The sequence below is a fragment of the Carya illinoinensis genome, chromosome 12 (assembly GCF_018687715.1).
Source record: "Carya illinoinensis cultivar Pawnee chromosome 12, C.illinoinensisPawnee_v1, whole genome shotgun sequence".
NCBI classification, from domain to species: Eukaryota; Viridiplantae; Streptophyta; class Magnoliopsida; order Fagales; family Juglandaceae; genus Carya; species Carya illinoinensis.
In genome coordinates, this window is record NC_056763.1 from 25,570,170 (window position 1) to 25,595,244 (window position 25,075).

A 25,075-nucleotide genomic window follows, 5' to 3' on the forward strand; every position below is an offset into this window, starting at 1 on the left:
AATAAGAGTCTTTTTAACTTTCTTCTTTCTTGTAGGCTGCCACAAAACAACCATGGCTCCTTCCATCATTCCCTTGAGCATTCCATGCTCTCCTCTTAAATCCCATTTTCTTGGGGGAAACCGCTTCTCCCATCATCATCTTCACAAACCCTATTTCACAATTCATAAACAGCCATCAACCCAACACCTAACAACATGCGCCAAATTTGATCTATTCCAAATCATGGGGGGCAGAGGACTCTGCAATGGAGAACAAGGTCTTCAACAGGAGCTAAAGAGAAACATTGAAGAACAAGCATCCGCGGCCGCTCCTGCTGCAAAGCATGAGAAATCAGGTAATATTGATGCGATATCAATAATGGATCATAGTGTTCCAGAAAACGCTTTTGAAAAGGAACTGATGGGGCTAACTGGGGGATTTCCTGGTGGTGAAAAGGGCCTGAAAACATTCATAGAAAGAAACCCCCTCTCGATGCCCGGTATGATTTCCACTGTGCAAAAGGGCCCTCCACTGAAGAACCCTAAATCTGATGTCCTCGAACCTGTCTTTGAGAAAAAGGATTCACAATGATTCATCATTTTCATATCTATCTGTAGCATGCATGCCAATTGTGCAGTTTTTACGACTTAGGCAGCGTAAGTTCGTCTGTAAAAACCTTCTTTCAACAATATTGAAATAAAACCAACGCAGAGAGAGTATCTCAGGCACAGCTTCTATACTCAATAACTATCTATGTATGCCCTGTCCTTGAAATTGTCAAGTTGGGATGTTTTTCCTTCAAAACCATCAGGGTACAAGAATCTGTAGATCAAAATGAACTTCAGACTATTCAAAAACTAAAGAATGGTGGAGAAAAGTCTGATGCCTTGTCATCCCTCCTCAAAGCTCCATCAGAAGATCAGAAGCAGCCACCCAACTACAAAAAGATCATAAAAACACATCTGTCTATTACAATCAATGGTTCTGTCTATCATAACAATCAATGGTACAATGATTTCGTGCATATGCAAAGTAAGATTGATATGTTTAGCATATCATGTCCAAGTTCGATGTAGCACCACAAATGTAAAAAAACACGAAAACTACAATCCAAAAGAGAGAACCTAAAGATTTGTCACACGTCATTATATCTATAAGGATGGGCTGAAGTCTTTGTGGGCTTTGACTTGGGGCAATCAAGAATTAAAGGGTTGGGCTCAATGGTTTCCTTGGGCTGATCAGATGGCTAATGTTTTTTTCCTTAGTTTATTGTATTTCTCTATATATGCTAGATATGTGTTAGTAAGCCCAGTTGCTTTATCCCCATTTATGTTTATTAAAAGGCCCGTGGCCCTTACTTAGCTCTAGGTAGGATTGTATGATTCTCATGGGACTGTATATACTCAGATGCTGAATGGTGTAAGACATTATGGAATGATATAGAAACTTTCTGTGTCTTTTTCTCACTCTCTCATTTTTCCTCTCATTTTCTTGGAGGAGTTTCTTTGAAGGGAGCAAATCAGTGTTATTTTATTCGACTTGCATACCTTAAAACTATTACTAATCTTTTCTTTTTACCTAAAATGATAAACTTCGAGGTCTCGTTACTTGAACAAAACAGCTCGTCGGTAATTCAATTTCAGACTACCTTATGATTCGCACATAAAGCAAACAATCACAGTACACAATAGTTGTTTTCTAGGTCGATCTCTTCCTAGACATCATGTCAGGCAGCAACTAGATTATTAAGACAGGGTACTAAGATAGCTCAGTTCGTTGCATGAGAAGGGAGAGGATTAATAAATCAGTACTAAATCGTGTAAAAAACTGCAACCGAACGGATGAGGATGCTGAGGTGATTTTGATAAATCACCTTTATCAAATCATCATTTTATTTGTAGGATTTATTATTATTAAATTATAATTATAATTAGACATTTATAAACTCGATCTTCAGTAGTAATGCAGGTATTGGTAGGACTTCTAATCATTAAGTGGTCTTAAAAATTAGACATATATATATATATATATATATATGGTTCTTGAATTCTATTTTATAATGTTATATTATCCGATAATTATATGACGTATCATTATAAAATGAGAATAATATCTCGTCGCCATCGAGACTAATTAATAATGAATGATATTTGGAGTAGATTTCCATACATATATATCTATATATATATATATGTCTAATTTTTAAGACCACTTAATGACTAGTAGTCCTACCTATACCTGCATGACCACTGAAGACTAGTTTATAAATATCTAATTAATTATAATTTAATAATAATAAATCCTACAAATAAAATGATGATTTGATAAAGGTCTTTGTTAATTACTAATTTACTAACATCACCTCATCATCATCCTCCATTTCTATTCGGTTGCAGTTTTTTGCATTTAGCACTGATTTATTAATCATCTCCCTTCATTTTTTAAGAAAAACTATCATCATTCATTCATCAAGAAAGTTACATCCTAGGATGTGATCACCATGTCAAACATGACATCATAAATCAAAATAATGCATCTGAAACTCCACCAGTACACTATTTTCTCTTGTGATTGGTATGGTATTCACTACTATTAATATTCTCTACAGACAAGCATCCAAGAGACAACACTCTCTGCCTAAACAAAGACTCAACTTCACATTTTATTGAATAAGAGGACTCGACCTTTATAGGCAAAAGTCAGAGAGATTAACTCTTTTTTTTTTTAATTAACAAAAAGGAAACAAAAAATGAAAGTAGTAAGATAGATATGAAAAAAAATGAATTACAGTTTAGACCAATTTTAGTAGACTTTAGAATATGTGACGGCGCATGATGGCAATAAGCTTGTCTTTTTCAGCCATAAAGGTCAAATTTAAAAGATTTGATAGTGGAAAGTCTGAAGATTTGGCACGTGTGGCTAGAAGAGCTGCTTGAAGGTCTGATGCGTGAGGATCATGCGAAGATATGGGTGGCGGTTGAGGACCAGGCGTAATGATTTTTGCAAAACAGTCACTTTCCTTCGAAAGATTTTAGGCTTGAGAGTCTATTTATGTCACGCATGTCTCTCGGGAATTGCCATAAATTTGTAGATCTGTATTTTTTGACTTTAAAGAAAGTAAAATAAAATTAAGCAAAAAGAATTACATTGATAGACAAGATAAGTGAATAAAGGAATGAGAGAAAGGAAATGGAGAAGAAGGAGGAAATCGATATCTCCTCTTGATCCTCTAGCAAAAATCAGATATGGAGACTTTGGGTTTTTTTTTTTTTTTTTTTGAGAGAGTGGGGGGGGGGGGGGGGGGGGGGGGGGGGGAAGGAGTAGAAATCCCCTCCCTTCTCATGCAACGAACTGTGCTACCTAAGTACCCTATCTTAATAATCTAGTTGCTGGCAAAATGTCTAGGAAGAGATCCACCTGGAAAACAAGTACATATTGTGTACTGTGATTGTTTGCTTTATTTGTGAGAAAAATATAATTGCAAATATAATTATGTACTAATCTGTATATTAATGTGATGTGATTGGTCAAAAAGTAGATTTTATTGAAATCAATGTTAATTTAAATTTTAAGTATGAATAAATCGGTATTGATACACAGATTAGTACGCGACTGTGCTTGTATGTAGCAAAACTTTTATTTATAAATCATAAGATAGTACTGAAATTGAATTACCAACGAGCCGTTTTGTTCAAGCAACAAGGGATCGAAGTTATCATTTTAGGTAAAAAGAAAATATTAGTAATAGTTTTAGGATATATAAATCTCATTATTTTTTAAAATGAAATAATTTTTTTTATATAAATTTTAAATTTACCATTTTTAAAAAAGGAATACGTATGAATTGCACATGGTAAATATATCTCTCAAAAGAAAAATCGGCTTTACATCCATACGTGAAGCACCGTTTTACTCTTCTGCTTAACTAGCTAGGACGTTCTTGGAGATCATGCATGTGTGATTGCTGCATGAATGATCAGCTTGATTTGTTTCAGTGGATGAATCGATAACGACGCCTTGTTATCCATTTTACTAGTTGGAAACTAATAATTTAATATTTAGGTTTTCTCTTTTGGATTGTAGTATTTTTGTTTTTTACATTTATGGTGGTACATCGAACTTGGACATGATATACTAAACATATCAATCTTGCTCTGCATATGCACCAAATCATTGTGCCATGATTTTTACGATAGACAAGAAATACTTGACAATTTTTTTTTTTTTTTAAAGCAAGTTTCATTATGATAAATAAAACAAGCACAAAGTCTGAAAAGTTATAATTATGTAGAATTCCTGGGAGAATTTTTCCCACTACGAAATCTAAAAGACATTGAGAGATACATACATACATATATATATATATATATATATATATATAAGAGGGATGCTCACAAATGATAGTTTGGAAGCTACCTATTGCGCCAAGTCATGGGCACATCGATTATGTGATTTATGAATTTAACTTTCCAATCTTCAAAGCTACGTAGATGATAATATTGTATATCTCGTGTAATTGATTGCATTGACCAATTTGATGGTAACTTTTAATTGGAAATTGCTTGCATTATTTGTTTGGAATCTTCTTCAATGATAATCTTTTTTAGTCTCTTGTTTGCTGCTACTTGAATAGCCATTAATGGGGCTGATGCTTTCTCAATATTTGGATTGGTGCTATGGATGAAATCTATTTGAACAAATATTGAGACTCCCCTATCTAATCTGCATATTGAAGCAATAGTGTTGCCATTGTTTTTGACTGCCACGTCAAATGAAAGTGAGTAGAAGCCTTTTGGAGGAATTTGCCATCTGATCTCTTGCTGTTGAGTCTTTGTATTCCATGCTTTGTTGTGTTCGTTATGAAGTTTTGAAACTCTTGAAACAAAGCATTCTTGAGTTGGGCAGAGGAGATTGTGGATTACCTCACTATAAGAAATATGACTTTTTGTAGCATTATTTATTTTGTTGCAATTAAAATCGTTGCAATAGGTAGTTTTTTGTAATGAAATTAAACTCGTTACATAGTTTTCATATCAAGAGACTAATAGTTACTTTCTTAATTAATAAAAAAAGTTTATTAATTAATGTAATTTGATATGATACATAAGATTATTCTCATTATTCTCAATCCTCTGCATTAGTCTCAACCCATTAATCTAACCACAAGCTTTTGCTTGGATTCTGACTAAGACCTTCATGAAGTCAATGTAGTGTTGTCAATATCATTAGGAAAATATGAGTTTTGCTACATATAAGCATAGTCGCGCGCTAATCTGTGTACTAATATTGATTTATTCATACTTAAAATTTAAATTAACATTGTTTTCAATAAAATCTACTTTTTGACCAATCACATCACATTGGTGTACAGATTAGTGCACAATTATGCTTGCAATTATATTTTTTCGGAAAATAATTGCCAAACTGATATTGACACACTTTGAAGACGTCAACCCATGCAAATTTGCAGTATCTCTGATCGTGTGCAACGTAATTTCCTAGTGGTTTGTTTTGTTCCACTGGACAAGAGAAAAACGTACAATACCTTTTAGCATATATAGACTAATTACAGGCCTTTGAAAGAAAGTCACAGACAAACTATCCTCGATTTGATAGGGCAAGTATGCATGTATCCACAGTGTTGCAGGGCATGCAGGCAAATACATTATTTTACTTTAGGAAAAATATAGTTACAAGCATAATTATGCATTAATCTATATACCAATATGATGTGATTGGTCAAAAAATAGATTTTATTAAAGACAGTGTTAATTTTAATTTTAGATATGAATAAATTAGTATTGGTACACAGATTAGTGCGCAACTATGCTTGTATGTAACAAAACTCTTTACTTTATGAATCAATTTCCATTGAATTAAAAAACAAGATACAAAGGGATCATGGCTGGGGAGCCATACAAAATATATATTTACCTAACAACCATAGAAGTGCAGACTTCTATCATTGTTACAGAAAGATTTTATAAAAATAAATTTAAAAATTTAAAAATTTATATGATTTTATGTGTGGTATATTAAATTGTAAAATTACTTTTATAATAAAATATAGTATGATAAATTTTACAACAAAAAAAAAAAGCTTACATAAAAATAAATTTACAAACTGACTTAATTTCATGTGATATGTTAGATTTACTTTATAATAAAATTATAACTTTACATATTTTAATTACTAATTGCAGAATGAAGGATTTATTATGCATATACACGTAAACACGGTTTTTCATTTTTTTTTTCTTCTCATTTGCTCATGATCGAGTGACGGTTTACTCAAGACTTTCACCTCATGACTTGGTATTTTTCCCATCATTTTCTTAACTTTGGTCTCTCCCGGAATAGTTTAACCAATGATCTCATGAATCTATTTTCTAATTGCGCGTTTTGACCTGAAATTCAACATATTAGAGTTGGTTCTAAGACTGTCCACATCGTGATCACGACATTCTCAATACTGAAATTCATACACTTTGAAGATTTCAACTCACCGTGTATCTAGGGCTGAACATCCCCAAAAAGGCCAGGCTTCTTCTGTCGCCTAGGACTTAGGTTTCATTTGTGTTCGAGTAAAGTCAGATTGATATGGGCATTCTTTTTGTGGTAATTTAAAATGATGAGACGAGAAAGACACAGTACATGAGCACAAACTAAAAAAGAAAAGGCAAAGGCTTGTTGCCGGCCACAAGGGGAAGTCACATACAAAGGAGCCACGGTTTAAAAGCATTCTCGAATCTCAATGGATTATTCAAAGTTAAAAAGGACATTTTTTATAAATATAAGATGAATTTAGATTTTGATTATTCTATTTAATTATGTAAGTTTCCATATTGGAATAGTTATTTTTTTATTATATAACAATAAAATAATATAAAATAAATTTAACTGTGGCTATTTACATCAAATCTCCATATTGGATATATATTTATTTATTATATAGTAATGAGTAATTAATAATTTAAAAAATATCTAATTTTTTTAATTATTAATTTATTTTATAATATTTTAATAATTAATTATTAGTTTATTTTATTTTATCACATTTTGTTATTTAATTTAAAGAAACTTGTGAAAGTTTATGGATGTAGATAGAAAGAAGAGGGAGAGAGTTATAAAAAAATAATAAAATAAGATTTGCTATATGTACAGTAGACCAAATTTAAATTTTTCTTTAACAATATTGTAGCTAAAAGCTATAAATTTTGTTTATAGATAATCCATTGCAGCTGTGTTTTACACTTAATAGTCAAAAAGTATAATAAATTTTAGAAATGGCTAATCCGGTGAGAATGTTCTAAGGAGGCAAACGCCAAACACAGCTAGAAGGGTAGACACTGACCTTTTAGCCTTAAGAAGACAAAGAACTAGTACCATAGCCAACTCGTGTATTGTTCTGTCTGAACCTATGTTTGAGGACCTACTATAATACTTTAGTGTCGTTTGGACAGTGAGTTGAGATAAGATGAGATGAATTTAAATGAAAATTGAAAGTTGAATAAAATATTGTTATTATATTATTTTTTTAATATTATTATTATTTTAAAATTTGAAAAATTTAAATTATTTATTATATTTTATGTATTTAATTTAATGAAATGGGATGAGATGAGTTAAGATCAATTTTAAATCCAAACGAAACAGTTAGGTTCTCAACGTTTGTGAATATTTTGGATTCTATTTATTTCATAGGAAAATCAGGACAGAAGAAGCCTGGCCTTTTTGGGGATTTCAGCCCTATGATACACAGTGAGTTGAAATCTTCAAAATGTATGAATTTCAGTATTGAGAATCATGTCGTGATCATGAAGTTGAGAGTCTTAGAACCAACTCAAATATGTTAAATTTCAGGTCAAAACGCGCAATTAGAAAATAGATTCAGGAGATCATTGGTTAAACTATTCCAGGAGAGACCGAAGTTAAGAAAACGATGGGAAAAGTACCAAGTCATGAGGTCAAAGTCCTGAGTAAACCGTTCCCTCATGAGCAAATTATGAGAAGAAAAAAACAGGAAAAACCGTGTTTACGTATACATGCATAATAAATCCTTCATTTTGCAATTACTAATTAATATATATAAAATTATTTTTATTATAAAATAGATCTAACGTCGTATTACAAGAAATTGTATCAGTTTATGAACTTACTTTTTTGTAATTTCTTTTTTATTGTAAAATTTATCATACTATATTTTATTATAAAAATAATTTTATAATTTAATATATTACACATAAAATTATATAAATTTATAAATTTATTTTTATATAATTTTTCTGTAGCTGTAACAATGATAGAAGTACGCACTTCTATGGTTGTTAGGCAAAGATATATTTTGTATGGCTTCCCAGCCATGATCCCTTTGTATCTTGTTTTTTTTAATTCAATGGAACTTTATTCATAAAGTAAAATAATGTATTTGCATGCATGCCCTGTAACACTGGGGATACATGCATACTTGCCCTATCAAATCGAGGATAGTTTGTCTGTGACTTTCTTTCAGTGGCCTGTAATTAGTCTATATATGCTAAAAGGTATTGTACGTTTTTCTCTTGTCCAGTGGAACAAAACAAACCGCTAGGCAATTACGTTGCACACGATCAGAGATATTGCAAATTTGTATGGGTTGACGTCTTCAAAGTGTGTTAATATCAGTTTGGCAATTATTTCCCTAATGATATTGACAACACTAAATTGACTTCATGAAGGGCTTCCGCCATACTGCAAGGAAAAGGGCGTAGTTAGGATAATCGGTTGAGACTAATTCAAAGGATTGAGGATAAGCTTCTTTATCATATTAAATTATATTACTTTTTTTTATTATCGATTAAGAAAGTGACTTAGAGTATATTTATTTTTCTATTTTTTTAAAATGTTTAAAAATATTTGAAAATTAAAAAAAAAAAGTATAATTTGCACTAAGAGTAGATGAAGTGGACAAATTAAGAGGACATAGCAGTATATATATATATATATATATTATAGTTGCAACATATTATCAGTACGCAATATTTTTATAATAAAATTTATAGAGAACTTTTAGCCTTTCCATAAAATATTAGACTTCGTAGGTAGAAAGATATGAACATTACAAACCCATTTGAGTTCATTATCTTAGGTCACTCCTCTTGTTGGCCTGTCATTTGAGGTTGCCCATACCTTGTTGTTTAAGAGACACCAGACCTTGCACACGACCATCATTCTGATTCCACATTTATTCTTTTTTAAAATAAAAGGGTTCAAATGTTTTTGAAAAACTGGAATAATATTCCCCGGCCTTACGTATGTCTTATCTATACCATTAAAAAAAAATTTATATAGGCTCTAAATGTGCAAGTCTCGTATAAGCCATTAATAAAAAAGTTAATCATACCATAAAAATGAGTGAAAAACTCACCTTTTCTTTTGAATAAAATCTATTTTTTATCAATTATATTATATTTGTGCACATATTAATATGTAGTTGTGTTTGTAATTAAATTTTTTTTTATGAGGTACATATTTTTATAAAAAATTTATACAAGGCTTGTGCATTCGAGATTTATATCTAGAATTACTTATCTAATTAAAAAAAATCAAAAATTTCGTAAGTTTTTTAAATGAAATTTATTTATTTTTAAATGGACTGCAAAAGATCACTTAAAACTTTGACGGTCAACCATTGATCAGTTCTGGAGTGATTTTGAACATTTTCTCCACGCCGTAGACCCCACGCCCAGGTTCACCCCTCGCGAAACAACATCAGATCGGGACCAGCTGACAACACTCAGCCATTCTTTTTCCCGACCACTTGCAACAATTTCCCTATATAAATTCGCCTTATCCATCTTCATTCTCCGTAGCACTGCCTCTTACTTCCTCTTATCACAACCCTATACATACTCCAACTCACATCCTGTCTCTCTCTCTCTCTCTTCTTGCCCTGATCTCTAAGCATGTGGAACTCCGCTCTCACCTTCTGCGACAAACTTTCACTTCAAGTATTAGAACCACGGAAATCCAGCGTTAACGCAAAAACCATATACAGAGATGAGTTAGACAAGAAGGCGTCAAGAAAGAAGCCAGGGAAGAGTTGCAGAGATCGTAGTACTGTTGCAGATTCAAAAGTGCCATTGCTTCCAGGAGATCGAGATGGGAAGGATTCTGAAAGACGAGGAAGCCATGGCAGCAGTAATACTCATGTTGACAGAAAAGGGGTGATTAGAGTAAAAGTCAGGATGACAAAGGAAGAAGCAGCTCGAATTTTATCCAGGTGCAAAGATGGAGGGTTCCTTGAATTCAAAGACGTAGCGACTGAGCTTGTTCAAATACCAAAAAATCGTGTTCATGTTGTGTCCCTTAACACCATCCTTGATCCAGTGCTTACGAGCATTCCGGAAGAAATTGATGAGAATTAAAGAGAAGTAGTATCTTATCAATACCCATTTTTTTTGGTTTTAATGTATTCCCAATTCTTTTGGAAGAACTATATAGAAACTTTCCCAAAAGCGTAGGAGATGGAACAGTACGATATACAGTTTCCATAGATATTGGGCATATGTTTACCCAAATTAACGTCGAGTGGAGGAGAAATGATTTGTAGTTGTATCGATCTTAAATAGACAAGTCTTGTACAAATTTTTGTAAAAGAGTAGACTTCATTTTGAAAATTGAAAGAAAAACCTTTATTTATTTACTTTTTTTTAGTATAATCTACTTTTTAACAAATGACCTATGCCAGACTTATCTATTAGACTGATACATAATATTACTCAGCTGAAAGATGAATAATATTGTTTAATGTTTTTCAAGAAAATAGGCATTGAGCTTCGGTTGTGTATACACATTCAACGCACTTGTAATTGATATTTAATAAACAGCTTTGGTTCCAAAGTCATGGACTCTGATGCCAACACATCCGTACAGAAAAGTCCTTTAATTAAACAGTTTAATAGCTTCAGAACTTCCCCCGTTATAACATTTTCCTCTTCCATCAACAGTTGATACCATAACCAAAAAGATTGAGATTCTTGATAATTTTCTGAATTTTGAAGATTGTATAAATTCAGAAAATTATAAAATTAAAAAAGAAAAAGAAAAAATAACTCATATCCAACTCAGCATAAAATCCAACTAGTAAGTTCTTCGTAGCCATCATATTTTGCAACAAAAACTCTATTATAAACTCGGTAAATAGAATACATATAGTAAAATATTTATGTGACAAAATTTAAATGAGTTTTGTTACATATAATCACTTTTATATATTCATTGTGCATGTCATTGATGTAATTGGCTAAAGTAATTATTTTATATTTAAAAACTAATGCAGCCAATTATATTAATAAAATATGTAAGAAGTAGGTAAAAGTAATTGTATATAAAATTTTTGTATATTTTAAATTTTGAATCTTTCAAATTAAATCTTATAATTTAAATAATATAGACGATAGATAGGTTCTGCTTGGCTACTGAGATTTTTTATATGAAAATTTTGAATTTTAAGATTAAATATTAAAATATTATATTTTAATATTATTATTGTATTAAAATTTGAAAAAAAATTAAAAAAATTAAATTATTTATTATATTTTATATAAAAATTTGAGAAAATTATAATGATAATATGAATATAATTTCTTGTGATGAAACAGTAGCTGAATGTAATTATACAACAACTCATTTTGAAAAGTCTAGGGTGGTTGTTAACTTCGGAGCTATTGAATTTGTTGACTGAGTCCAGACGTTTGTCATCCAGTACTCCAAGGTTGCAGCAGTGAACTACTTGGACGTTCCAAATAATTATTACACACCTTGACATTTTTTACTTTAATCTCTTTCCTTTTCACGTTGTCCTCTGTCCATTTTGATATGGGGGCAACTCTGTCATGGGCTATGTACCAACTTTTAAGCTTTTAATTGGTCGAGCCTTTAAGTAATGGTCATGTTTTCTTCCATTAAACACATACGAGGGACAAAAGGACAGTAGTTGAAGCCGATTGTGGAGGAATTTAACCACTCATGACCACACGATCTTTTAATGATTATCAGCATGATTTTCTTATTGGAGTAATGCTATATACAAATTTTAAATAGATAAATTTCACGTATGTTCTTTATAAAATGATGGATCATATTAAAAAAAGATTTTTTTATATTTTTTTAAAGTGTGATCTATTTTTTTATAAATATCTGCATGAAACTTATCTATTTGAAACTTGTACAAATCATTTATTTTTTTGATAAATTATTGCTCATTTCTACTTGGGCCCGACTAAAGAGTTTAGGCAATTCTCATATCAAATATTATTTAGCATTCACATCCTTCTAGTTTTGACAATTCGCAATTTGCATCATCATCTGTGTTGAGATTTGAGTGGAGATCAAGAGACGAGCTAGATGCCAAAGAAAGCAATAGCAAAAGCAAAACAAAGATCAAAATAGTTAAACCAAAAGCAAGCATACAAAGATACTAAGATTTCAGTGATTCGGCTTAGAATATAGCCTACGTGTTGGGGACCTTGGTCAAGCCTCCAAACATTAAGAGTCCAATCCTCTCCTTATTGCTCCTCAAGTGATCGATAGGACTCTTTTGCTTGGTATAAATCACGTGTAGCCCAAAAGGCACTTGGGTGAGATGAGGCTAGGATTCAATGGTGGGAAGTATGGATGGTGTTTGGGTTAGGTGATCACAGGTTGGGTGTTGATGGTGCACGGCTAAGTGATCCTTGGGATGCTAGGCGCCACCTGTGTGCTAGGGATGGATGATGGGCAATCTTAGTTAGGGTTTAGTGATGAGTGATTGAGGCTAGGTTTAATGAAGGGTTCGGCCAAGGCTAGTGAGGGTACACGGCTAAGGCAAAGATGGCTTGTGGAGATCCTAAAAGTTAGGAATTATGTAATTCCTAAAATGTAGGAATTAAAATCTTGAGATCTAGATGGACTAGGGTTGATCGAAAATGAGTGGGATGGATATGGTTGATGGGTTTTGGTGGGAAAATGAAATTTGAGTGAGTCAATCAAGGACTCTTGACCATTCACACAAATTATGGGAAATTGGGATGAGAGAAAATAAGATTTAGGGTTTCGGTCAAGCCAAGGAGGTTATGGCCGAATGGTGTATATGAGATCTAAGGTTTTGTGGCTTGTTTAGTTATAGGAATATGGGGGTGGCGTGTAGGGCTTGATGTGGAGCTAGGGTTTTGTGACTTTGGGCAATTGAAGGTGGCGTGTAAGGCAAAAGGATAGGGCCGGCTGAATATGTGTTTGGGAGATGAGAATTTTCAAGAAACTTCAAGGAGATCTCATGAATATGTGAAAAAACATATGAACACAAGAGATCTTGCAATCCACAACATAAACCGAAATCCCAATGAAGGATTCGACCTCTTCACTCAAATCAATCCACAAATCTCCAACAAAAGCACAAAGAGAGAAAATGAAAAGAATAAAGGAACCAAATAATCTTTGATTCATGAATTACACAAAGAATTGAATGAAAACCTCAAATATATTAAAGGATAAATCGAATCACACATATTCACGAATTGCAATGCGTGATTCTCTCATTGGAGATTCATAAATTGCATCCCAAAAAAGTCCAAGTACAAGAAGCACCGAAAATGATAAACTCCAACCTCAACGGGTTGCCACTCAATGTTTAAAATGTCAAAAGATCCTAATGAAATGTCTATGAGTCTTATTTATAAAGTTTACAAAGTGAAAATCTCCAAAAGGTCCCTAGGTAAATTAAAATAAATAAATAAAACAAAAGAAATAATAATTAACAAGTCTCTAAATAAAATAAACAAAAATAATAAAATAAATAATTCAACACATGATGGCTATGGCATGCATGATCCATGGTAGACTATGGTGGTGCATGGTCCACGGCTAGGCTAGTAATGGTCTGGTCCGCAGCTCGCTACATGGCATGCCATACATTGGTCTGTTGGTGGGCACAACATGACACTGTGCATAGCCTACTGATTATGGGCATAGGGTGATATCGTGCTGCTACTGTGGTGCCTAGTCAAGTGACTTGGGCAGTAGTCCTGCATGGCCCAAGCTAGTGGCTATGCGCTGGATGACGTGCCTATGAGGGCATGCCACTAGCCTTGCTAAGTGGTGCTGGGATACGCATGCATGCGCCCAGATGCACGCTCAAGGGCATGCGCAAGACTGCACACATGGTCTATGCACGACCAATAGCCTCCATGGTTGCCCTCTACGTGTCATGATCTGAGCCAAGGCATGCAAGCAAGCTAGCCATCTGACTTTCCTGACCCTCCAAAAGTCATGTTGAGGTATGGTCCCGAGCAATTCTCCTAGGAGTTGTGACACTACGTCCACTAATGAAGTCGATCTTCAAAAGAATTCACTATCAAAGATGAAGTACAAGAGAGGTATAACAAAATACTCATTAGTCCTGTAGCCTCATTACACCCAAATGAGCTGGTCTCTCTCTCACAAATGGAACTCACAAGGAGGTCTCTCTCTTTTTGGCGTTCTCTCTAAGTTTTGGCTACTCAAAATGAACTCAAACACAATAATACATCAAGAATATGATGTATTTATACAAAACAACACAGTTTTACTAAAAACAAAACATTTTCTCGAGTGAAGGTCGAGTGCCTATCAAGCAGATGTTTAGGGCCATGAACTCACTCGAGCTGATTGTCGAGCAAGTGTCAAGTGAACTTATGGTTTGGCTTCTCGCTTAAGCTGATTGTCGAGCGAATGTTGACTGAATTCTCTGTTTGAAGCTTTGCTGGAGTAGACTATTGAGCAAATTGTGGAGCCAAGGTCACTTGAGCCAAGATCGAGCCACAATTGAGTTAGGGTCGAGCAACAATTAAGCCAAGCCTCTCAAATAGCATTTTCAATAGGAAATCAAGTCAAACTCAACAGTCTGGGCAATTATCCATTTTGTCAGGTTAATCTTGGAGCTCAATGAGATAGTTGTTTTCTTCTCATGAGGTTTAAACCGTACAAGCATCATGAATGTTGCGCTAAACAAAAGCTTCTAAATATGCAAACATATGTTCATGCATTTGAATTTTCACATATATAGATGGATCAGTATTGTGCCACATTAATATAATTGAATGAAAGTGAGATGAGAGTTTGATTATATTATAATTTTGTGATGCTAATTTTACAAGATCTAACAAAGTAGGCACAATATATTCTTAGAGGCTGTGGATCATTTTATACTATCTCTATTTCAAGTGAAATAAAGAGTACATCTTATTCTGCATGTTTAAGATCATAAACTTTATTTTCAACCAAGGCCGGCTTTAATGCATCAAGATTCATTTACCCAAAGATCTAAATTATACTTTCTTTAAGAGAAGTACGTAGTCCTTGTTTCACTACCAAAAGGAATTTAGATAGCAAACTAAAGTGCTTGCCCCGCAAATTGCGGGATTAATTTTACCGGCAGCCGATGTTGACTCTCGACAGGCTTCTAGTTTTAAGTGTGTGTCGACACATGAAAACGATCTTTCTGTGTTTTTTTATTTCCTATGTGAGCAAGAATGTAGAACCTACTCTTGTCCTTATTAATGCATGCTAAATCATGTTGACAAATTGCATATCATACTAGAAGAAAAGTAGGAATTAATTAGAAAAATCATTACCACCCAAAAATCTCAAATTATTCCGTATATATAAAAGAGAAATAACGACGATGAAAGAAAAAGTTCAATATTCTATATACAATTTTAAAATATACTCAAAAAACTTCAATATGCTAGAATAATCAATACCATCTCACCTCACATGCAATTTCAAACTTCAATTTCGTTAGTATATTATATTAAACTAATACTAGATACAATTATAAAATAAACAAGTCTCACACAATTCCTTCAAAAATAAATAGGATCCATATTGAAAAAACGGATTGTTTTATGTAAATCTTAAGTGTGATCCATTTTTTTTAAATGATTGCACGAGACTTACATATATACATTAAACATGCATGTACAACTTATTTTCTAATATATTAAACCCCGCATTTCAGTAGTATTATAGCAATTTTCTGCTTAGAATTAGTTATCCATGGTTAGTATTGTCAGATTCATGGAATAATGGAAATGCGCCATAATTTACGTGTGTAGACTTTCAGATTGGGTCAATTTTTCTTTCTAATAATTAATTGGTCGTAGTACCATGATCAGTCGGAGGAATTGTGGAACTCAATCCCAATGATAACGATTAACATCCGAAATATAAGTATAGGAAGGTAGTGAATGAGATCTTAAATTACTTGACAATAATAAAGTATTATCCTTGTTATAAAAAAATTATTTATTTTGTACCAGTTATTTCTTATGAAATAAGTATATTCTGGTTGCAAATAACTTGTCATAAATGCTCATTTTTCTTATATTATTTTTGGAATGATTTCAATGAAATCTACTCGTAATCTTGATTATTACTTTTGAAGTAAAAGTCCAAATGTAGTTGGAGAAGCGCATACATATAGATTTACAGGTACTATCTATCAAGGTAGGTATTTAGTTCTCACGATCTTGAGAATGCAACTTATAATTCCATACAAAGCACTGCACATGAATATTCCATAGAATGAGTATCAATACATTGCGTAATATTGATAAAGGCATAAAAATTTCCTGATTTATATGCACATTCATACTAATTTCCTAGACGCATTTTTCGAGAGGAAGAAAGAGAATATTCATGGGGAACTAAATTCGAACATGAAGAAAAAGAGATCTCGGTTAAGATACCGATCAAAACATGCATCCATGTTAACCACCATATATATATTATAAACGACATTACATAATCAGCCTTCATCTATGGGATTACACCCACCATTACGTGATCTCATATATTATATTCAGCATGATTATAGGCACATTGATCGTGCTTTTATTTGTACAGCTTGCAGTGTATATGTTTCTTTTCTTGTAAAAGTTTCCTTTAATAGCTCTGTTTCTATAACTATAAATTGTATTCGAATACTCAATAAAACGTGTACGTGATTCATACACAATACTCATGTTCAATATTCTCTATATGGTATCAAGAGCTCCTTAATCTCAAACGAGAATTTTTTTCTTGGTCTATAACATGTCTTCACCCGTGAGCAACTCTGGTCCCCCACCCATATCTAACACTGAAACCACTCTTTCCCTCGTTGCTATCAACACTGCATCTCAGCTGCCTATCAAACTCACAGCCACGAATTTTCCTTCATGGCGTGCTCAGTTTACTTCTCTTATCATTGGTTATGATCTTTGTGGCTTCGTGGATGGATCCTCCCCATGTCCACCGCGAGCTATCACTAGTTCCTCTAGCACCGTAACCTCGTCCTAGTCCCCTGCATACCTTCATTGGTACTGACAGGACAAACTTCTCCTCAGTGCAATTTTTTCGTCTGTCTCCGAGACCGTCACGCCTCTTATCGCCATGGCTGATACCTCTCGAGAAGCATGAGACACCCTTACTCGTTTGTTCACAAATCGCTCACGAACCAAGGTCATGCAGTTAAAGGAAACAATCACGTTGAATCATGGTGGATCTCGCTCAGTCTCTGATTTTTTGTAGTCCATCAAAGCCACGGCTGATGAACTTGCTCTCATTGACACCCCTCTGACCAATGATGATCTTACCCTTCATGTTCTCAATAGACTTGGTGCTGAGTTTTGGGACACTGTGGCTCCCATTCTAGCTCGGGAAAACTCTCTCACGTTTGAAGAACTTCATGATCTCCTCCTTGGACATGAAGCCTATCTTAAACGTCTGGATCTCACCTCCTCACCACTGGTGGCCACTGCCAAAACATCTTACCGCAGAGACAATTCATCTCTCAAAAATCAGTATCGCCGAAATACAAAAAAACCTCAGCAACGTAACAATCGTCCAGCTCCTACGTGCCAGTTTTGTGATCAACCTGGTCACACAGCTAAGAAATGTTATAAGCCGCGATCTCCTGATGCAGTTGTCAACTGCACAACCATTGTTGGTCAAGAAAAAAAGTGGCTCATGGATTTCGCTGCCTCTCACAACATCACCACTGATCTCTCCAACCTTAACATTCACTCTGAATATGATGGACAAGACGAGGTTATCATCGGCGATGGTACAGGTTTACCCGTTACTCACGTTGGTTCTACGAATTTCACTGCACCCACCCGTTCTTTCATTCTTGATAACACCTTATGTGTTCCTTCTATCCAAAAAAATTTGATTTCTATTCATAACTTCACCAAATCTAACCGTGTCTCTGTTGAATTTTTTCACTCTCACTTTCTTGTGAAGGATCTGACCACGGGGGCGCACCTGCTACGCGGTAACTCCATTGAAGGCGTGTATCCACTTCCTACTCTAGACATTCCGAATAAACAAGCTTTTTCAGCTCTTGTTGCTGGTACACGGGTTTCTCTTGAAGTGTGGCATAATCGTCTTGGCCATCCTTCCCATAAAATCATGCAACATCTTCTCACCTCCCTTTCGTTGTCTTCAAAGAAGTCCAGCAGCACCTGCACTTCCTGTCACACAAATAAATCCCACAAGCTTCCGTTTTCAACCACATCTCTCACAAGTCATTTTCCTCTTGAATGCTTGTATGCTGATGTATGGGGTCCTACCTCGGCTGTAGACTCAAGTGGTTTCAAATACTATGTATTATTTGTTGATTACTTCACTAAGTATTACTGGATCTTTCCTTTAAAAAAAAAATCTGATGTTGCATCCATTTTCTCTCAACTTGTTCATCTCCTTGAACGACAATTCAGTCACAAAATTAAAAACTTGTACACTGACAATGGTGGAGAATTTATCAAGCTCAAACCCTTCCTCACCTCTCACGGCATCAGTCATCTTACTACAGCCCCTCACACGCCGCAACAAAACGGCACTGCTGAACGACGTCACCGACACATTATCGAGACTGCTCTCACTCTTCTTCATCGCGCAAACATGCCATTAACATACTGGCCCTTTGTGTTCAAGACAGCCGTCTACCTCATCAATCGCTTACCCACCCCTGTCCTTAACATGCTAAGTCCTCTAGAAAAACTTTTTAACCGACCTCCTAATTATCTCAAACTTCGTACCTTTGGGTGCCTCTGTTTTCCATGGTTAAAACCATATAATACACACAAACTGGAACCCAAGTCCCTCCCTTGCGTCTTCCTTGGATATTCCGACTCTCAGAGTGCTTATTTATGTCTTCACGTGGACACTAATCGCACATATATCTCTCGGCATGTGACATTTACTGAAGATATCTTTCCCCTGCATGCACCAGATTCACCTCCCCTACCAACCTCTCCATCGCGTCCCTATCTCGTGGATCTCTTCATGCCCCCTGTTCCTCCAGTCATAAGATCGGATACACCACCCCTTCATGCAGTCCTACTTCAACAGCTAGTGCCCCCTAGTCAGCCTCCTTCACCTGAGGTTAGTATCACTGTCCCTTCTTTTTCATCATCACTACTTCCACCAGAGATTTCTTCTCCCCCAGAGATTCCTGCTCCACCTGAGGACCCACCTCCACCTGAGGATCACACTCCTTCAGAGGTCTCATCTTCCTTGCGTACTCACCCTATGGTCACTCGCTCCATGAACAACATCTACCGATCGAAACAACTTTATTTGGTCACTAAACATCCCGTTACTTCATCAGTTGAGCCAACGTGTGTTTCCCAAGCTATTGAAAATCCAAACTGGCTCCAAGCTATGTCCGAGGAATTTACTGCTCTGGTTCGACATGGTACCTGGACTCTTGTTCCTCCTCATTCGTCTCAAAATCTCGTTGGCAACAAATGGATTTTTCGCCTCAAGCGAAACTAAGACGGTAGCATCGCACAGTACAAGGCTCGGCTCGTTGCAAAGGGTTTTCATCAACGCTCTGGCCTCAAATATGGCGAAACATTTAGTCCGGTAGTTAAGCCTACAACTATTCGGCTTGTTCTCTCCCTCGCACTGCAGCAAAACTGGCCTCTCTTTCAGCTTGATGTGAACAACGCGTTCCTGCATGGGTCACTCACTGAGGACATTTTTATGAAGCAACCAGCAGGCTTCATTGACCCCTCTCATCCTTCTTTTATGTGTAAACTTCACAAGTTCCTCTATGGACTTAAACAGGCACCAAGAGCATGGTATACGACCCTGCGTCAAAGCTTACTTCAAATGGGTTTCAAAAATTCCAGCTCTGATTGCTCTCTCTTCATCTATAATTCTGGTGGCACCACTCTACATGTCCTCGTCTACGTTGATGATTTAATTCTTACTGGTAACAACTCCACCCGTCTTCATCAACTTGTTCATCAACTTGGTGCTGAATACTCCTTAAAGGAACTGCAACCTCTTCACTACTTTCTGGGCATTGAGGTCATTCCTACCACTAAGGGTCTCTTCCTCACTCAACAAAAATACGTTCGTGACTGACTTGATCGTACCCGCATGGATGGTGCTAAGTCGGTAACCACTCATCTGTCCACAAGCGTCAAACTTCATCTTGAAGATGGTTTCCCTCCAGTAGATTGCACGGAGTTTCGTCGCATAATTGGTGCTTTACAGTACCTATCCTTTTACACGGCCTGATATTAGCTTTGCTGTTAACAAGCTGGCGCAATTCATGCACACTCCCAGCTCTATTCACTGGCAAGCTACCAAGAGACTCTTACGATACTTAAAGCATATTGTCCAGCATGGTATCTTGCTCCATCGATCGTCCCCACTTCAACTACGTGCCTTCTCGGACGCCGACTGGGCAGGGAATCAAGATGACCGCACCTCTACTACTGCCTATCTTCTTTTCCTCAGTTCAAACTTAATTTCATGGCAAACAAGGAAGCAAAAAGCAGTCGCTCAATCCTCGACAGAGGCCGAATATCGAGCCTTAGCCGCTGCTACTTCTGAGATTGCATGGGTCAAGTCTCTTCTCCTTGAACTTGGTTTTCCTCTCTCAGAATCTCCCATTTTACTTTGCGACAATGTGGGTGCTACTCACCTTAGTCTTAATCCAGTCATGCACTCTCGGATGAAACACATTGCTATTGATCTCCACTTTGTTCGTGACTACGTTACTCGTGGAGCATTACAGGTTGCTCACGTACCAACTCAAGATCAACTGGTTGATCTACTCACTAAGCCACTTTCTCGTTCGCGGTTCCAACTCCTTTGCTCCAAGATTGGCATAACAGATGGTAAACCATTCTTGCGGGGCATATAAACGACATCAAATAATCAACCTTCATCTATGGGATTACACCCACCATTACGTGATCTCAGTATATTATATTCAGCATGATTACAGGCACATTGATCGTGCTTTTATTTGTACAGCTTGCAGTGTATTTGTTTCTTTTCTTGTAAAAGTTTCCTTTAATAGCTCTGTTTCTATAACTATAAATTGTATTCGAATACTCAATAAAACGTGTACGTGATTCATACACAATACTCATGTTCAATATTCTCTATATATATGTCCTCTAGCTAACAAGAAAATTTAACTACAGACTGATCAAGGAGGGACAGAAGAAACAAAGGCCGAAATTATAATTTGAACAAAACCTTCAACATGATCTGTCCATCTCAAGCAATTCAGGGCTCTCCATGATACTTTCCAAAGAAGGCTTCCGTCCCTCAACTGGTCTTGATTCTCTTCCACTTTCAATCTCCATGAAAACATCTTCCAGGGCCAGCTTCTTTCCTTCTTTATCCTTCAGCTGGAGCATGAACCACTCCAGCTCTTCCTTTGTCAGCACAATCTTACACCTTTCCCAAAATTACTTTCCTGCACAAACCCACTTGCTCTCTCTGATCTCTCGTATTCCTGCTGCTGCTGCTGCATTTCCTCTGCTCTTAGCCTCTGCGTGCATGTCTCCATGCAGCTTCCCATAATTTTGGATCTAATTCGTCCAGAAAACCGTTCTGGGATCCTGATCGAGAACCATTCTAACAGAAACGCTTGCTTTTTTTGACGCTTCAACTAATGTATATAGATGGGAGATACGAGACAGAGTACTAGGGGAAAGCAAACATATAGTGCTAAAATATTACTACCACCACTACTACGTACGTCTATTAATGATATATAGCAATAATAACAAAATCATTAGATTTGTTTCATTCATGGTGATCATTGATTGTTCTAATACTTGCTGAGTGACAAAACGCGTCCCCCTATGTTTGAGTGATACTCATGTACGTCCATGCAGTGTGCCACCCTAGCTAAGACAAATTTAGGTCGTGACATGACACCAAAATGTCTCCCATGCCTGCCCTCAAAGTCACAGCTACTACTACGTTGATAACTTTAGTGACATTAATGATAGCCTTCTTTAAACATCAAAAAAAGGAAAAAAAAAAAAAAATCAAAGGCATACTAAAGTATATCTTGCACCCAAATATGTACTCATGAATGTCAAATCTTCCTTTAGACTAATTCCCTCTCGTTAATTTGTTGGGTGATAGAAAAGGTCAAAAGTAAGCCGAAGAAAAATAAGCAAATCAAGCTTATACTTTACGAATTCACTAAAGAAAAAAAAAAATTCACCTTTGCTACACTTTTTTCTTATATATATTTATGTCTTTTTCTCCTCCCCACCTAGATTTTGACGAGTTCTTCTTGACGGGTTCCCTATAGAGGGATCTTATTGCATATATATTATTATACTAGAATTACCAAGAGGCTAGCTAGCTAGAGTCTAAAAACTATACTCAGGGAGCGAAATTTCATTGTAGTAGTTTATTGAAGGGTCACAATTAATAAAGAAAAAGTCTAAAAAAGCTTAGACAAGTGTATTGCCTTCAGGTGTATAGGATAGATGCTTTAAGATTATCTCATTAATTTAGACACTGCCTTTATATGGTTATGGTTTTCGACTTTGTTCTTTTTAAGTGTAAAGTTTGATTGTAATTAGCGTAGTATAGAGATACAATTTTTCTTAAGGTCCTGTTTGATTACACAAATGAGATAAGATGAGATGAGATAAGATGTTTTAAATAGTAATGAATAAAATATTGTTATAATATAATTTTATAATATTAATTTGGTATTGAGATTTGAAAAAGTAAAGTTATTTATTATATTTTGTATGGAGAGTTGAAAAAGTTATAATAATGAGTTGAGATGAAATGAGATAAGTTTTTTAGTTTTGTGTAACCAATCCAGGCCTTAAGTTTGGTTTTGAAATTTTATAATCTTCAGACTTTTATTATAAAAGGTAATCATCCACCAAAAGTGAGAGTTATGAATACCGTTTATTTTAAAATAAAATAAAAAAAAAAAAAGGTAAATTTTTTTATGATTTCCTTCTTTCCTTGATATTTTCCGATTCTTGCACAACTCATGTGATACTTTTCATGATTTCATCCCGGAATTTAGGTCCTCAAACATAGCGTCTGAAGTACTAGCTAATTGCAAAATTGGCTCTATCTAGGGTCAGACAGAAAACAATACGTACGTGAACAACACGAGTTGGCTATATATAGTTCTTTGTCTTCTCAAGGCCAAAGCTAGGTCAATGTCTGCCCTTGCAGCCTCCTTAAACAGTGGCTCCTTTGTCTGTGACTTCCCTTCGTGGCCGGCAACAAGTCTTTGCCTTTTCTTTTTTAGTTTGTGCTCTTGTACTGTGTCTCGTCTCATGTTAAATTACCACAAAAAGAAAGCCCGTATTCTGACTTTACTCAAATACAAAGGAATTAAACACAATTCCTAGGCGACAGAAGCTGCTTTTTTCGGGATGTTTAGCCCTATGATACACGATGAGTTGAAGTCTTCATGAAAATGTTTTATGAATTTCAGTATTGAAAATCTCGTGATCATGATGTTGAAAGTCTTAGAACCGACTCAAATATGATGAATTTCAGGTCAAAACGCGCAATTAGATAATAGATTCATGAGATTATTGGTTAAATTATTCCGGGAGAGACCGAAGTAAAATGATGGGAAGAGTACCAAGTCATGAGTTCAAAGTCATGAGTAAACCGTCACTCATGAGCAAATGAATAGAAAAAGTGAAAAGCCGTGTTTATGAATACATGCATAATATTAAATCCTTCATACGTTGATAACTTTAGTGACATTGATAGCCTTCTTTAAACATCAGAAAAAGGAAAAAAAAAAAAAAAAATCAAAAGGAAGACTAAAGTATATCTAGTGGCATCCAAATATATACTCATGAATGTCAAATTTTCCTTTAGACTAATTCCCTCTCATTAATTTGTTGGGTGACAGAAAGCTCAAAAGTAAGCCGAGGAAAATTAAACAAAGCCAGCTTATACTTTACGTATTCACTAGAGAAAAAAAATCACATTTTCTACACTTTTTTCTTATATATATTTATGTCTTTTTTTCCTCGATCTCCACCTAGAGTTTGACGAATTCGTCTTGACGGGTTCTCCTTTAGAGGGATCTTATTGCATATATATTATTATACTAGAATTACCACCAGCAGGCTAGCTAGAATCTAAAAATTATACACAGGGAGTGAAATTTCATTGTAGTAGTTTTTTGAAGGGTCACAATTAATAAAGAAAAAGAAAAAGTCTAGAAAAGGTTAGACAAGTGTGTTGCCTTCAGGTGTCGTCATAGATTCTGAAGTCTATCAGAGTTGGTCTAAAATGTAATTGGTCCTTTTTCACATCTATCTTATTGCTTTCTTTTATTGTCTCCTTATTGTTATTTAAAGAAAAAAAAAAAAAAAAACCTCATCTCTCAAACTTTTGTCTGTAGAGGTGGTGAAGATGAGTACTTTCTATTAGGCAGAAAGTACTGTCTCTTGAATGTTTGTATGTAGAGAGTATCAATAGTAGTGAAGACCAACCCAGTCACAAAAGGAAATAATGTACTGGTGGAACTTTAAATGCATTATTTTGACTTATGATATCATGTTTGATATGGTGATATCCTAAAATATATCGAGTCCCCTCCTTCTATGAAGTTGAGTACTTTCTATTAGGCAGAAAGTGCTGTCTCTTGAATGTTTGTCTGTAGAGAGTATCAACAGTAGTGAAGACCAAACCAGTCACAAAATGAAATAATATACTGGTAGAACTTTAAATGCATTATTTTAGCTTATGATATCATGTTTGATATGGTGATATCCTAGAATATATCTA

The 25,075-nt window shown here is 35.1% G+C and overlaps 1 protein-coding gene across 1 annotated transcript; it reads left to right on the forward strand.

Moving 5' to 3' along the window:
• On the forward strand, positions 1-1,446 carry LOC122290494 (NAD(P)H-quinone oxidoreductase subunit S, chloroplastic). Its single transcript, XM_043098235.1, has one exon. It carries the CDS (start codon positions 53-55, stop codon positions 569-571), a length of 519 nt encoding a protein of 172 aa, XP_042954169.1. The 5' UTR covers positions 1-52; the 3' UTR covers positions 572-1,446.
• The last annotated feature ends 23,629 nt before the right edge of the window (positions 1,447-25,075 follow it).

Excerpts from the sequence above, each read along its gene's own strand:
- LOC122290494 (XM_043098235.1), top strand. The coding sequence starts at position 53 with ATGGCTCCTTCCATCATTCCCTTGAGCATTCCATGCTCTCCTCTTAAA.